Here is a 16,246-nt window from a genome sequence, read left to right as displayed (position 1 = left end):
CCTCATTAAGTTGGGGTTTTAAATAGTTCTTTAAGATACTTCCAACATTTAAAGGGAGCAAGTCTGGGAATGGAAACTATTTTGCTTAGAGTATGATTCCCTCCAATTTGCCCCCTCCCCCAAGATATGTTGTACTTTATCAAAGATGAACCTTCAAAGGCGAATTTGCAGAGATAAAGGCCAGACTGGAGAAACATACAAATCCACCAAATCCACTTGGTCCACATTAAAACTACTCTTCAAAAACAGGAGTGTTCAATCCAGAAACAAATCTAATTTGCCTGAGGAGGGAGAGCAGGTCTTTTTCCTTTTTTCCTAGTTATATTTCATTGGAGGCCCTTAAGCAAGTATAATCTTTGCATAAACTGTTCTTTGTATGGAATTTTCTCCACGCCTGGAGAACTTCAACTTCACCCATGAGATCCTGGCAGGCCTCATTCGTTCTCTGAAGTTTTCCAGGTGTGTCCAGGTCCTCTCTCATGTTGCAGCATATAACTGATAAAGAATTGATAGAGGAATTGATTTAACAAATCAACAAGAAAAAGAAACAATCCAATAGAAAAATGGGCAATCTGCCCTATGCAAAAGAGGAAATGCAAACAGCCAATAAAAAATATGTTCAGCCTCGTTAATAATCATGGTTGTGCAGAGTAATACCTAAGTAACTGAGTAATATCTAATGCAAATAGATACCACTATGTTATATCAGATTAAAATTTAAAGCCTGACAACACCAAGCGCTAGTGTGAATGTGAGAGAACTCTCCCTCACTGCTGGTGGGAGTGTAAACTGGTACAACTGCTTTGGAACAGTTCTGTACTACTTTTTACACTTGAACAGTCACATATCCTAAAACCCATCAACTGCACCCCTAGATGCATAACCTAGAGACGGATGATAAAATTGGGGTTGCCAAGGGGAGCCTCCCAATTATTCTTTTCATCTCAACAAGCCCAGAGTAAGCAGTAAACCCTATGCTGCAGTGATGGTTCTATCTCTGTGCACAATTACTATTGTTCTTTCCAATGAATTAAAACAGCTTCATAGAGCTGTGATTAGAAATAATGGGATAGACTTAGAGGGCTGGGATAGGGAAGGCAGGAAGGAGTCACAGGAGGGAGGGGATATGGGGATATATGTGTAGATGCAGCTGATTCACTTTGTTGTACAGCAAAAACTGGCACAACAGTGTAAAGCAATTATATCCCAATGAAGGGCTTAAAAAAAAGAACGGGATAGGGACTTCCCTGGTGGTGCGGTGGTTAAGAATCCAATGGCCAATGCAAGGGATAAGGGTTCCATCCCTGGGACGGCAAGATCCCACATGCCGTGGAGCAAATAAACCTGTACACCACAACTACTGAACCTGTACTCTAAAGCCCGCAAGCCACAACTACTGAGCCTGTGTGCTGCAACTACGGAAGCCTGTGCGCCTAGAACCTGTGCTCCGCAACAAGAGAAGCCACTGCAATGAGAAACCTGTGTATCACAACAAAGGGTAGCCCCCACTTACCACAACTAGAGAAAAGCATGCGTGCAGCAATGACAACCCAAACTCAGCCAATAAAATAGGAAGGAAGGGAGGAAGGAATAATGGAATATGTTCAGCACAATTTCTAGGAATTTGTCTATTTCATCTAGGTTATCCAGCTTTTGGGCATACAACTCTTCATAGCATAGCACTCTCTTATAATCCTTTTTATTTCTCTAGAATCATTAGTAAAGGCCTCACTTTCATTTCTGATTTTAGTAATTTGTCTTTTTTCTGTAAACCATCTAGTTAAGATTGCCAATTTTGTTGATCTTTTCAAAGAACCAATGATATTGGTCTGTAATTTTCTTTTTTTGTGATATCTTTGGTTTTGGTATCAGGGTGATGGTGGCCTCAAAGAACGAATTTGGGAGTGCTCCTTCCTCTGCAATTTTTTGGAAGAGTTTGAGAAGGATATGCGTTAGCTCTAGTATGAGCATTTATAGCTATAAATTTCCCCCTCAGCAGTGCTTTCACTGTATTCTATACGTTTTGGTACATTATGTTTTCATTTTCATTAGCCTCTAAGTATTTTCTAATTTCCCTTGTGATTTTTGTCTTGCTTCATTGGTTGTTTAAAAATCTGTTGTTTAATTTCCACAAATGTATAAATTTTTAGTCTATTTCCTCATTTATTTTTCATATTAAAACATAATGCACATTCTATACAACTGACATGTTTAGAGTTAACAACGCAGTGGTTTTAGTACATTTACAAACATGTGCACCCATTACCACAGTCATTTTTGAAACCTTTTTATCATCTCATGTAGAAACCCTATATTCTTTAGCTATCACCTCTGGTATTAGTTTCCTAGGGTTGCCATTATAAAGTACCAAAAGCTAGGTGGCTTGAAACAACATAAATTGTCCCAGTTTTGGAGACTACAAGTCTGAAATCAAGGTTTTGGCAGTGCCACGCTCTAAGAATCCTTCTGTTTTAGTCTGTTTAGGCTGCTAAAAGAGAATACCATAGACTGGGTGGCTCATATATAAAACAAATTTATTTCTCATAGTTTTGGAAGCTGGGAAGTCCAAGATCAAGGTGCCTCAGATTTGGCATCTGGTGAGAATCTGCTTCTTGGTTCACAGAAGGCAGACTTTTTGCTGTGTCCTCACGTGGTAGAAGGGATAAGGGATCTTTCTGATGTCTCTTTTATAAGGGCACTAATCTCACTCATGTGGGCTCAACCCTCATGACCTAATCACCATCCAAAGGTCGCACCTCCAAACACCCTCACATTTGTGAATAGGTTTCAACATGTGAATTTTGGGAGGACACAAACATTCAGCCTACAACACCTTCCTTACTCTTCTAGCTTCTAGTTCCTTGCTTTGTAGATGCATTGTTCTAGTCATGGCCATCTTTTCCCCATGTGTCTTCACATGATCTTCTGTTAGTGTCTGTGTCCAAAGTTTCCCTTTTCATAAGAACATCAGTAACATTGTGTTAGAGCCCACCTTAATGGTCTCATTTTCACTTGATTAACTTTGTAAAGACCCTATTTCCAAACAAGACCAAATTCTGAGGTACTAGGGTTTGAACTTCAGGGTCTTTGGGGCATACAGTATCCATAAGGATAACTCTGTATCCTTTGGCTATCAGAACCTTACTCCTCTACACCCCACCATCACCCAACCCTAAGCAACCGCGAATCTTTGTTTCTATGGGTTTTCCTACATTTTCATTGGAGTGGCATCATACAGTACGTGGTCTTTTGTGACTAGCTTCTTTCACTTAATGTTTTTGTAGCTCATCCATGTTGTAACATGTATTGGTACCTTCTTCATTTTTATGGCCAAATAGTACTTAACTGTGTGGGTATTAAAAAATTTTGTTAATTCCTTGATGGACACCTTTTAGTTATTATGAGTAATGCTCTTATAACATTCATGTACAAGTTTCTGTGTGGACAGATGATTTCATTGCTCTTGGGTATATACCCAGGAATAGAATTACTGAGTCATATAGTAATACTATGATTAATTATTTGAGAAACTGCCTGATCCAGATTGTTCAGTGACTGGATCCAAAGTGACTGGATCATTTTATATTCCCACCGGCAATGCATGAGGCTTCTAATTTCTACACCATCTTGACAAAGTTTGCTGTTATCTGACTTTTTGATCACAGCCATCCTAGTGGATGTGAAGTGGTATCTCATAGTGGTTTGGATTTGTGTTTCCCTGATGAATAATGAGGCTGCACATCTTCTCATGTGCTTGTTAAGCATTTGAGTATCTTCTTTGCAGAAATGCCTACTTATATCCTTTGCCCATTTTTAAATTGGGCTGTTTATATTTTTTATTATTCAGTTATAAGGGTTCTTTATATATTCTAGGTATGTCCCTTATCAGGTATATGATTTGTAAATATTTTCCTCCATTCTGCTGGTTGTTATTTCATGTTGATAGTATGCTTTGAAGCAAAATTGCCTAATCTTGGGACTTCTTAGGTGGCGCAGTGGTTAAGAATTCGCCTGCCAATGCAGGAGACATGGGTTTGAGCCCTGGTCTGGGAGAAGATTCTGCACGCCACAATTATTAAGCCTGAGCTCTAGAGCCCATGAGCCGCAACTATTGAGCCCACGTGCCGCAACTACTGAAGCCCATGCACCTAGAGCCCGTGCTCCGCAACAAGCAAAACCACGGCAATGAGGTGGCCGTGCACCACAACAGAGTAGCCCCTGCTCTCCACAACTAGAGAATGCCCGTGTGCAGCAACGAAGACCCAACGCAGCTAATAAATAAAATAATTTATTAAAAAAATTGCCTAATCTTGATGAAATCCAATTTATTTCATTTCCTTTTGTTGCTCTTGATTTTGGTGTCATATCTCAGAATTCTTCACCAAATCCAAGGCCATGAGGATTTACCTCTATATTTTCTTTTAAGAGTTTAAAATTTTTGCTCTTCTATTTAGATCTTTGATCCTTTTTGAGGTAATTTTTGTACATGGTGTGAGGTGGGATCCAACGTAATTTTTGCTTGTGACTGTCCAGTTGTCTCAGCACCATTTGTCAAAAAGACAATTGTTATCCCTTTGATTGGTTCTTGACACCCTTGTTGAAAATCAATTGACCACAGAAGCGTAGGTTTATTTCTTAAGTCTCTCTGTCTGGATAATTGTTGCTTTCTAATAAATTGTGAAACTAAAAAATGTCTGCCTACTTCATTGTTGTACATTTTCTCTTAGCCTCTGCTCATTTGTCTTTTTTTCTGTTTGACCTGCATAACCTCTATCAATCTACAAGTTCACTAATTCTTCTGCCACTTCAAGTCTACTGTTGAGTCACTCTAGTAAATTGCTTATTTCAGTTAATGTACTTTTCAACTCCAGAATTTCCATAGTTCTTTAAAATTTTCCTCTTTATTGATATCCTTAATTTGATAAAGACATTGTCATTGTACCTTTAATTCCTTAATCAAGCTTTCCTTTAGTTCTGTGAACATATTGATAATGGCTACTTCAAAATATTTTTCTGTTAAATCTGACAACTAGCAGCTCTCATAGGCAGTTTCTGCTGCCTTCTTTATTTCCAGTGTAGGAGTCATACTTTCCAATTTCTTTGCATCTCATAATCTTTTTTTGTTGCAAATGGCACATTTCTGATAACAATATTATAGCAACTTTGGGTACTGGTTTACCCTCCTCTGGGGCTTATTTCCTTATTTAGTGACTGGTTGGATTTTAGTGAAATCTAAGCCCCCACCCTATCCCACAGTATTAAGTTGAATGTTCCTCTTCAGGGAGACAAGCTCCAGGTACGCCCCAAAGTCACTCTGGGATAACAGTGGTGGTGTTGGGGCTCTCTTCTCGTTCCTTGACCCTACAACCAGCTGTTAAACTCCATTAACAGCCGGTTGATTGCTCTATTATTTTTATCAATGCCCTGGAGCAAAAATTCCTGTACAAACTACTTTAATCAAATTATGGCTTTTTTGATGGGGATGGAAGTTTCTGAGGTTAGTGTCTGATATTTGTTCTGACCGAAGGAGGGCTTCTTCCAGGTGTCTTGTTGCCTTCTCTCCTGAAAATTAGCAGCCTATAGACTATATCTTCAGTAGATCCACGGACCTCTTCCCAATTCCCTATATAACCTCCACTGTTTTTGAGAATGCTCTTAGATTTAAATTTCTCCACATTGTAAACAAAGCCAGTTCCCTTGTGAAGTGATTAGGAACTATTTGCTTTACATATTTATCTCCCCACCTTCCTCCCAAACAAAATCTTGGAGCCAGGGGACTTCCCTAGTGGCACAGTGGTTAAGAATCCACCTGCCAGTGCAGGGGACATGGGTTTGAGCCCTGGTCTGGGAAGATCCCACATGCTATGGAGCAACTAAGCCCACAAGCCACAAATACTGAGCTCATGTGCCACAACTACTGAAGCCCATGCCCCTAGAGCCCATGCTCTGCAACGAGATACCATTGCACTGAGAAGCCCATGCACTGCAACGAAGAGCAGCCCCAGCTCTCCACAACTAGAGAAAGCCCGTGAGCAGCAACAAAGACCCAACGCAGCCAAAAGAAGAAGAAGAAAAAAAAAAAAATCCCACAAAACTTGAAGCCAGGGCTCTGGAGCTGGGAATGATGGCGAATTTCTGAGTAACACCTATGCTCTATGAGCTAAACATGGTAGAGGGGGCAGTAGCCCTAGGCCCTCTTGGCTTGCTTCTCCTGGGGTGGAACTACCACCTCATGAGCCAGAGGAAGGGCTATCAAGGCTACATTATTCTCAGCAAGCCATGTTCAAGGCAGAGCCTCCATCCCACAAGGGGGGCCTAGGATTAAGGAGACAGCCCTCACCTCTTGACCACACTGACCTGGGACTTAGCTTCCAGCAAAAGGTAGCTGTGGGCATGGTAAGAAACCACTGAAGTCTTGCTTCTCCTGGAAAAAAAGCCCTCAGGCTGGGATGTCAAGGGAGAGGCAGCAAAGGGTTCTTGGCAGCAGCAACCTGGACTGGGTGGGGTCTCTGTCTTGCTGAGCTGGGAGGTGGGAGGGGGACAATCAGGTTTGGTTTAAGATACCACAGATTCTCAACTTTCTTACAGAATTTTCATAGGTTTTCTTGAATAGATGTTTCTTCATTGTCCTTAGGACCATTCCTAGAGGTTTTAAATGGTTGCTTTTAATACTTCTCACTAGTTACTGGGGAGCAGAGTCAGCAGAGCTCCTCAGGCTGTCTCAGCAAAAGTTGCTCTCCCTCCACATTTAATTCTTTTTTTAAAAACAAACATTGTCATGGAATTAATTAATTTATTTTTCTTTTTTGGCTACCCCGTGCACCATCTCGGCCCTCGGATCAGGCATCGAACCTGCACCCCCTGCAGTAGAAGCTCGGAGTCCTAACCGCTGGGCCGCCAGGAAGTCCCCCACATTTAATTCTTAAAGGATAGGTTTGATTAAGACTGTTGAAAAGCTTGTAGTTACTTGTTTTGACTCAATGTTTCCTTAAAAGCCCAAAGCTTTGGAGATCTGCTACCAACTTAGGTCTAATTTTATTTCCTACTGTACTCGGAGTCAGACTGAGCGCCCTCCAAAGATATGCTGTCTTTTCTGTCTCATTGTCTTCACTTATAGTGTTCTACTCTTCCCTCCTTCCCCAGATTGCAGCATACACAAACCCTATGTACCCATCAAGGCCCAGTTTCAGTGTCACATGCTCTGTCATCTCTGTAACGCACACTTATCTCTACTCAGATTTAGTGATCATATCCTCTGGCCATGTAATTGGCTAACAAAGGGAAGAAAGTGACATCCATTGGAAACTTACCAAATGCCAGACCCTATACTGATCATTCAACTAACTGTTTCAGTTGATTATTAAACAACCCTACAAAACAGGTACAATTATCCTCATTTTAAAGATAAGAAAAACTGAGATACAGACACGTTAAATAATTTGTCCTAGTCACAAACCTAGTTAAGTGTTAAAGCTTCGATTAGCATAGGCAGAGCTTACACAATGCTTCTTTAGCTTGGGGATCAAACATGTATGAAAAGAATATATGTAAATGCTTTACTCAGCATATGACAGTTTCTCCTTCCACAGGTCAGACACACTGGTTTGCAAATAGCAAATACATGTATTTGCTAAATTAATGAATTTATGAATGTTCCAATAAAAACCATTTTGTATTTCAAACAACTAAGGCCAACTACTTTTTAATTTTACATTTTGAAACATCTCAATAATCATATTTATAAATGTCTTATGAAATTGGCATTCCATCCTAACCATCAGGATAATTATATTCTATTATAAAAATACCTGGCAATCAGCACATGAACATTTAACACAACTGTAGCCAAAGCTCAATATGTTATTACTTTTAAACACATATGACTAGTTTTTTATGATTCTTTTGACTTTTCATTATTATTTGATACAGGGATCATGGTTGAACTGTCAGTAGTTCTTTTTTTTTAGTGGCACTGTGCAGCTTGCGGAATCTCAGTTCCATGACCAGGGACTGAACCCAGGCCACAGCAGGAAAATCCCGGAATCCTAACCACTAGGCCATCAAGGGAACTTCCAGCAGTTCTCTGTAGAAGAAATTCACTCTGCAAAACTACTGACAAAGAGAAATATGCAAAATGCTTAACAAATCAAGACATAATCCTAGTCTACAAAAACATGGAAGTAAATTTTTTCACTAAATTTGGTAGTTATTTATCAATATATCACAGAACTAGTGAAATCAGAAGAAATACAAAGTAAAAGATCTCTCTTTTAAATATTATCCTATAATTATAGGATGGTCTTGTGTAATGTTTAAAAGTGAATTCTAATTTTTTAAATAAATTATTTATTTATTTATTTATTTATTTTATTGGCTGTGTTGGGTCTTTTTTTTTTTTGCTGTGCGCAGGCTTTCTTTAGTTGCGGTGAGTGGGGGCTACTCTTGGTTGTGGTGCGCGGGCTCCTCATTGCTGTGGCTTCTCTTGTTGCGGAGCACAGGTTTTAGGTGCGTGAGCTTCAGTAGTTGCAGCACATGGGCTCAACAGTTGTGGTGCACGGGCTTAGCTGCTCTGTGGCATGTGGGATCTTCCTGGAGCAGGGATCGAATCCTTGTCCCCTGCATTGGCAGGTGGATTCTTAACCACTGCGCCACCTAGGAAGCCCGCGAATTCTAATTATGTTTAATTATACCTAATAAAAAATTCAAATTGTCACCATGGACTATTAAATAAATAGGTCAAGGTACATAATTCTTTATTTTCACTAAAATGAAAACATAGCAAAATAAAACACTGTGTTCCATTTCTACCAGGAATTAAAAAAAAAAAAAAAAAAGGTTAAGGGACTTCCTAGGTGGCACAGTGATGGGGGGTCTGCCTGCCAATGCAGGGGACATGGGTTCGAGCCCTGCTCTGGGAAGATTTCACATGCCACAGAGCAGCTAAGCCTGTGAGCCACAACTATTGAGCCCATGTGCCGCAACTATTGAAGCCCACGTGCCTAGAGCCTGTGCTCCACAAGAGAAGCCACTACAATGAGGAGCCACAATGAAGAGTAGCGCCCGCTCGCAGCAACTAGGGAAGGCCCATGTGCAGCAACGAAGACCTAATGCAGCCAATAAATAAATTAAATAAATTTATATATAAAAAAAGGTTAAGAATAACTGAGGAGAAATATAAGTGAAAAAGATGTAAGCAAATTTTATTAGCAAGATTCAAATATGGTACTATACAAAGATATAGATATTTTCTATTCCATGTTGTTTGTTATTGGAGCGTAGTCTAAAGAAACAGAATTCTAGGAATATATACTATCAGACATTATTTTACTCTGAAATTAGGTTTCCAAACATAAAAAAATATAACTGTCTCTTCATTGCTTGTCACTTGGGATAGTGATTCTTTAACACTAATTTGATCTCTCTCCAAAAGAGAATTAATTTTAAATAGTAAAGTATTTTCAGATACTCGTTATTAATGAATTCATAAAAGAAATAACTGCTCACACAAGGTCAGATGGGGAGAAACTTTACCTTATATTTAAGATAATTAATATTTTAAGGCCAAGTGTCCTACCATGAATTTTAACACTGCTACCTATCCATAAACATAAACGTATGCCTGCCAAAAAGTAGCAACCTCTTTCTGAAGTCAAAAGAGGTACTATGTGTTCAAAAGACATGCAAAATAATATTATCTTAAATTAACATGTATAAAAATAAATTTATAAATATAATTACATAACCATGAAGAAGAGATGATTCCATTAAAATGTTTAGCAGATATAACTGAAAAGACATTATGATAGTAGAAAAATCATACAAATCAAAATTTTTACTAAAAATATTATTTGAAAGTTACATACTAAAAATATGAATCCTATCCATTTCATAATGACTATAAGTAATCAAGTCATAACCTCAAAAAGTTAAAAAACTTAGGAGATGAAACACCTTTTGGGCACTAATATTTAACAACTAATAAGTAGTAGTTTGGGACCTCCCTGGTGGTCCAGTGGCTAAGATGCCATGCTCCCAATGCAGGGGGCCTGGGTTCAATTCCTGGTCAGGGAACTAGATCCCACATGCCACAACTAAGAGGCATGTTGCAACTAAGACCCAATGCAGTCAAATAAATTAAAAAAAAAAATTCAGTGTACTGTATAGAAAATATATTAAAAATAGTAGTTTTACTTAAAAGGAATCCAATCTTTGTTTTAGCTAATCCTTATTACTGCCATTTTGTTTCTTTCTTCAACAAAACATTTAAATGACTTCTAATTATAAAGAGAGGTTAAGGGACTTGCCTGGTCATCCAGTGGTTAAGAATCCGCCTTCCAATGCAGAGGATGTGGGTTCGATCCCTGGTTGGGGAACTAAGATCCCACATACTGCAGGGTAACTAAGCCTGTAAGCTCTAGAGCCCGTGCACCACAACTACTGAGCCTGCATGCCACAACTAGAGAGCCCACGCACTCTAGAGCCCACGCGCCACTAGAGAGAAGCCCGTGCACCACAATGAAGAAACCACGTGCCGATACTAAGACCCAACACAGCCTAAATAAATTTTTTTTTTCAAAAAGAGAGAGGTTAAACACCATAATAGTTTACCAAGGTAACTTTTATGGAGCTTTAGATTTTAAAAAAGGAAAACACTTATTCAACAGTGAAGAAACAATTTTCTTTATTAACCTCACTGTATATTCAGAAAGGATTAAAAAACACACACATTTCCTGGGCCACAAAACTGTACCAAAAGTATTTCCTTATAAAATAACTTCACAAGCCAATAGTCCTGGACTGACACAAAGACATATACTGACATACATTAGCATGAATTAATACACAATTCAAATGTTTTTGCAGCAACTTTCTAGCAGATCTTTATTCCCTTAATGAGGGAGTGTTCAACTTCTTTAACCCTTTAAAAATAGTAATAAAAAATTAGAAAATAACGTAAATGTAGAATTAAGGCTGAGACTATATAATCTAGTATTAATAAAGTCAAACAATACTTATAAAATTGCTGCTGCTGCATATTATATATATATATATACATATATATACAGGATAAGTCTTTAGGAATTTAAAATGCTACCGCTGTCACAAGTTCACCCATCAATTTAATGTTTTTCCATGTATCTTAACATTTGAATTCCTAGATACCTGTGCCTGTCTATTTTTATTCCAAATTCTTGTTTCCTCGCATATTTACAATTAAATACCTAACCTCTAGAACCTTCCTTAGACACAACAGACAAAACAGTTCTGTTAAATAAATTCACACAAAAGTAATAAAAAGGTCTGTTTTTAAGAAATAGTCCTAGCATATTCATGATAAACATACTGGAAAACAGTACATACACTTTTCTTCAGGATTAATCAATGCTATGTGCCAGTTTTGCAGTCACTACCGTAGTTGCATATTTCCCTCTGACACATCTGCAAGATGATGACAACCAAAGGGCATGATGACTGGAAGAATTCCAGTAAACCGATACTGTCCAGTGACAGTTACAAAACTGAATGGCTGTTTCCAGTGCCACCTGGCTAGACATGGAAATGCATGCCTTGATACTTGTACCCCCGAGAAATATTTGTGTGTAAGTCACCCTCTTTGTCTTCTGAAACAGAGCTGCAGAAGGCAGGGCATTCTCAGTGAGACCAATGGCCTCCTCTTCTGTCACCTCTCACACATCTGTTTTGGTTATAATCCTGATCAAAGTGGAAAAAAAAAAAAACAGTAAGTTTTATGTACCAAAGTTTTCCTTTCGTGTAACACCCTCATCAGACCTGGATGGTTAAATATGCAATGGAACTATATTCTATAAATTATAATAATTCTTGGTATAAACAGACTTAAATCCTTGTATATAACCACTTCTTTCACATGTATGCAGCAAACAAACAAAAGCTTAACATAAAAGCAGTAGTTAACATATACAGAGGAAGGGATAAGTAATTTGTAGCACAGTTCTTTGGAACAGTGTACCCCAGACCCAAATTCTGCAGATTTTTGCTTATTTTTCGTTCCTAAAATGAAATTACCATATAAAAAATTAACAAGAATTATAATGCTTGAGAGAAGTCACAAAACAAAGACAATCAAAAGGAAAAACACCTAAAAATACAGATAATTCCATTCATGTAGAGATGAACAGAATGAACATCTTAGATATATTTATGCAGACATTTTCTTATTCAGATGTACTTTATTTTTTAATAATAGTTCCCTGAACTGCCATCTCCAAATAGAAGACACACAGTTTTGATAGAGCTAATATGTAACCTTTATGAGTGGAAAATCAATTAGAAAACTGAAGCCTCTACTGAAGAAAATGAGTCTATTGCATAGTATATATATCGCTAAGCATATTTTGTTGATTCTGAAATCAACATTTTTCCACATTTAACATCTCTAAAATTTACCTTTTAACGTCATGAGTTAATCTGCAGTGTTTTCTTTTAATGTTTCATGAAAAATGGTGTTTCTAATAATTATTGACATCTTACAGTTGATGAAATGTATATAATCCCTATAAAAGCTAACAATAAATATATAAATAGGTAATACTCACATACTAATATAAATATTAACATATAAACACACATATTATGTTGCTATTTCCTATTACTGAATTTATTTCCAGTTGTATGGATGAAATATATCACTATTTCAATACTGTTAAAGATACTTTAATTTCAAGTGCTCTAACATTTTTGATATACTGTGATTTGTGGAGAATAGGCAGAGACTGGGGATGAGGAAGTGACTGACTAAACAGTGATTTAAACCTCAAATTGAAATTTAAAGTGATTTTAAATTTCCCAAAGATAAGCACCACGCAAAAGGGAAGCCATAGGCTAGAATACACCAAATTTGCAACCTAAATCTTTTCACCTGCCACCACAAAGCTAGACAACAACAGCTTTTTTGTGTATGTTTCCTGTGTGCCAAGAGCTGTACTGACAATATGGTCTCTCTCTCTCTCTGAAAACATTTACACTCCTCCCTTTTTCCCTGACATTCTATAATCTTACTGTGAATTATCTTGGTATATCTTCTGTCAGTCATTGTGCTGGGCGTTCAATGGGGCATTTCTTCCCTGAGAACTCTCTTTCACATGTTTTTTCTTCTCCATTTTATTCTTTCTAGGATTCCTTACAGTCTCAATTGGTTCTCTACATCACCTCCTTTCTCTACACATATTTTCCTTATTTTTCTGGGAAGCTTCCTTTACTTCAGTCCTTTGAATTTTTCCCCCTCCTCACCTGGCTTCCCCCACCCTTAGTCCTTTGAATTTTTAAATTTCACCAACAGTATTTGTAATCTGTAATCTTGTCCTGGCTGTATCTTTCTTCTAATACCCTATTAGTTTCATGGATATAACTCCTTCCGCAATCTAATCAGGAATCACGTACAGTTTTTTTAAAAGAGTTCATCTGAATTATCTTCCAGGGTTGGTTTTGCTGTTTATCTTGGATTTCCCCTCACAGGTTGCTGACTCCCCTCATATGTGTGATGACGCTTGGTTATACAATTACATTTAAGAAAGAGGATTGTGCTGCTGGCCTGGATTTCTTCCGCTGTTATAAAAACAGAACTGTTGGACTTCCTAGGTGGCGCAGTGGTTAAGAATCCGCCTGCAATGCAGAGGACACGGGTTCCATCCCTGCTCCAGGAAGATCCCACATGCCACGGAGCAACTAAGCCCGTGTGCCACAACTATCGAGCCTGCACTTTAGGGCTCGTGAGCCACAACTATTGAGCCCATGTGCTGCAGCTACTGAAGCCCATGCACCTAGAGTCCATGCTCTGCAACAAGAGAAGCCATGGCAATGAGGAGCCTGTGCACCACAATGAAGAATAGTCCCTACTCACCGCAACTAAAAGAAAGTGCGCGCACAGCAAAAAAAAAAGACCCAACACAGCCAATAAAATAAATAAATAAATTTATAAAGAAACAAAAACAAAAACAAAAAACAGAACTGTTTTCCCATTAAGGCCACTCTCTGAGTGAGAATTTTAAGGGATGGAGAGCAGAGGCAGTGGACAAGCAGGCTTTGCTTTAACGGTGTGGCGGGAGAGCCAACTTCTAGTAGCTTGTTAGTCCTGAGATGTCAGCAACAGACAAGGCTCTAAGCTGCAACCAACTGCACCAAGAGCAGTTTTAACAACATTTAATTAAGTAATTACCATCATTATCTAACTTCCTGGTGGGAGCTTTAATACCTGGAAACAAGGCAAAAAAGCTCTCAAAGTTTGGTGTTGAAAACATGGCATGTTGTAGGCTAGGTTTCCTCTCCTTTTTCATTTTGCTCCCATCCCTCCTGTTCTGGGCTGGACTTCTCTGACTAAGTCCAGGGTTCCACCAGGCAGACTGTGTCCCACTGTCTCTCGACTATTCCCAGTACCTCTCCTTTAGTATATTCCAGCCTTGTTTCTATCCCATAATCCTCAGAAAACCTCAATCAAATGTGAAGGCAGAAAGAAGACTGTTTCAGACATGCAAGAGCTCCAGTTTCTTTCTACACACTTTTCCATAGGAAATTATAAGAGAAAAGACAGACAAGGAATCCAAGAAACAATGGATTCAACCCAAGAGAGCAGCCAAGGAGGATCCAGAAGGCCTACATGGTTACTAGTTAATAAGGCAGGTGGAAGAATACAAGATCAAGTTACATGGTGAAAGAGAAAAGAAAACCAGAAACTCCAGAGAAGTTAACAACATCCAAAAAACAGTCTAAATAAGAACTGGATTAAAATTTAACATGGTTTTAAGAATGGATACAGTATAGAAGATTTATATGACTTTGATGCCTGGAACACTGACTGATGGCCTAAGTAAGGGTCATGACATTAGAACCTTACAGAGAGGGAAATGTAATTCTAGCAGACAACTTTGCCTATACTAAATATTTACATACCCATAATAATATACATTGTTTATCACTTTCTACCTTTGAAGAAAACATGGAGGACTTGGTTGATGGTTGCAGGAGAGAATATAACTAAATAATTACAAGAAAGGGTAAGTTCTAAAACAAGTCAGAACAATTTAGTCCAAAAGTCATTAGGTGGGCCAGGCGAGACAGACCTCCTCACCGAGCTGTGAGTGCGCCATACTGTCTGAAAGCTGATAAAACAAGACGGACATAAATGTATACAAAAAATGGAGGCAACAACAGAATAACTAAAACAGTTAAAACAAAGTTTGCCTCTGGGAAATGGGATGGGGTAAGGATACAAAGGAACAAGATTTCATCATCATAAGCTCTTTCAATACCTGTGCTGTCCAATCTGGTAGCCACTAGCCATGTGTGGCTCCAGAGCACTTGCAATGTGGCTAGTCCTAATAGAGATTTGCTGTCTTCTGAATTTTGAAGACTTTGTATGAAGAAAAAGAATTTAAAATATCTCAATAATTTCTTTACTATTTGCAGTATGTTGCAATGATGATTTTTTTATACTGTGATCAAAATATACTATTAATCTCATTGTTTCTTTTAAAATGGCGACTAGAAAATTTTAAATTACACGTGTGGTTCACATTATACAGTACAACACTAAATCTATACACCATTTGATTTATATGTTTTACTTTAATGAAAATATTATTACTAACAACTTAAATATAAACTAAAACCAGAAAAGAAACTTTAGCCCATACCACCTCTGAATTGCTACAAAATCTTAACAAGATCCAAATCAATGACATTGTATGTAATTCTGTAGTAACTGTAAGGTCCTAGGCTAATTCAGTGCTGAGGCTGCAGGGTAGCCCCAAGAATATGTACTTCAGAACTGCTTGGCAAGAATTTCCTCACTTGGTCTCTTAAGAAACTGGGAAAATGTTCCCCATTTTCCATAAAACACTTCTTTAAAAATTATGGCAAACCTACAGAAAAGCAGAAGAAATAATAACATTTTGCCTATTCTTGTATTGATATGCTGTCACTGTTTTTTCATCCTGTAGTGTTTTAGAGTATATTACAGACATCATGTTATTCAACTGATAAACACCTCAGGTACATATTTCTAACTGTATATTTACTGTAAACCCTATGACGTTGTTATACACAAAATTCACAATTCCTTAATCTAATACCCAGGTGATTTTACAATTTCTCCAAATTTTTTGAAAATTGTTATTTTAAAGATTCAAATCCAGATTCAAACAAGGTCTACGATTTGGATTTGTTATACCTTTCAGTTACTTTTATTCTATAACAAACAGTTCATCCTTCT

At 38.0% G+C, this 16,246-nt stretch overlaps 1 protein-coding gene across 2 annotated transcripts in view; it reads right to left on the bottom strand.

Moving 5' to 3' along the window:
• Positions 1 to 10,659: 10,659 nt before the first annotated feature.
• SMCHD1 (structural maintenance of chromosomes flexible hinge domain containing 1) overlaps positions 10,660 to 16,246 on the bottom strand; it is a 127,455-nt gene continuing 121,868 nt past the window's right edge. For both annotated transcript variants that reach the window (XM_057698829.1, XM_057698828.1), the window contains one exon: positions 10,660 to 11,712. In XM_057698829.1, coding sequence (XP_057554812.1) covers positions 11,688 to 11,712 — 25 coding nt within the window. In that variant the 3' untranslated portion in view covers positions 10,660 to 11,687. The remainder of the gene's footprint in view (positions 11,713 to 16,246) is intronic.

Source organism: Hippopotamus amphibius, chromosome 11 (genome assembly GCF_030028045.1).
Source record: "Hippopotamus amphibius kiboko isolate mHipAmp2 chromosome 11, mHipAmp2.hap2, whole genome shotgun sequence".
In the NCBI taxonomy this organism is placed as follows: Eukaryota; Metazoa; Chordata; class Mammalia; order Artiodactyla; family Hippopotamidae; genus Hippopotamus; species Hippopotamus amphibius.
The sequence above is the reverse complement of the archived record's forward strand: the minus strand, read 5'-3'. Positions and strand labels throughout refer to the sequence as shown.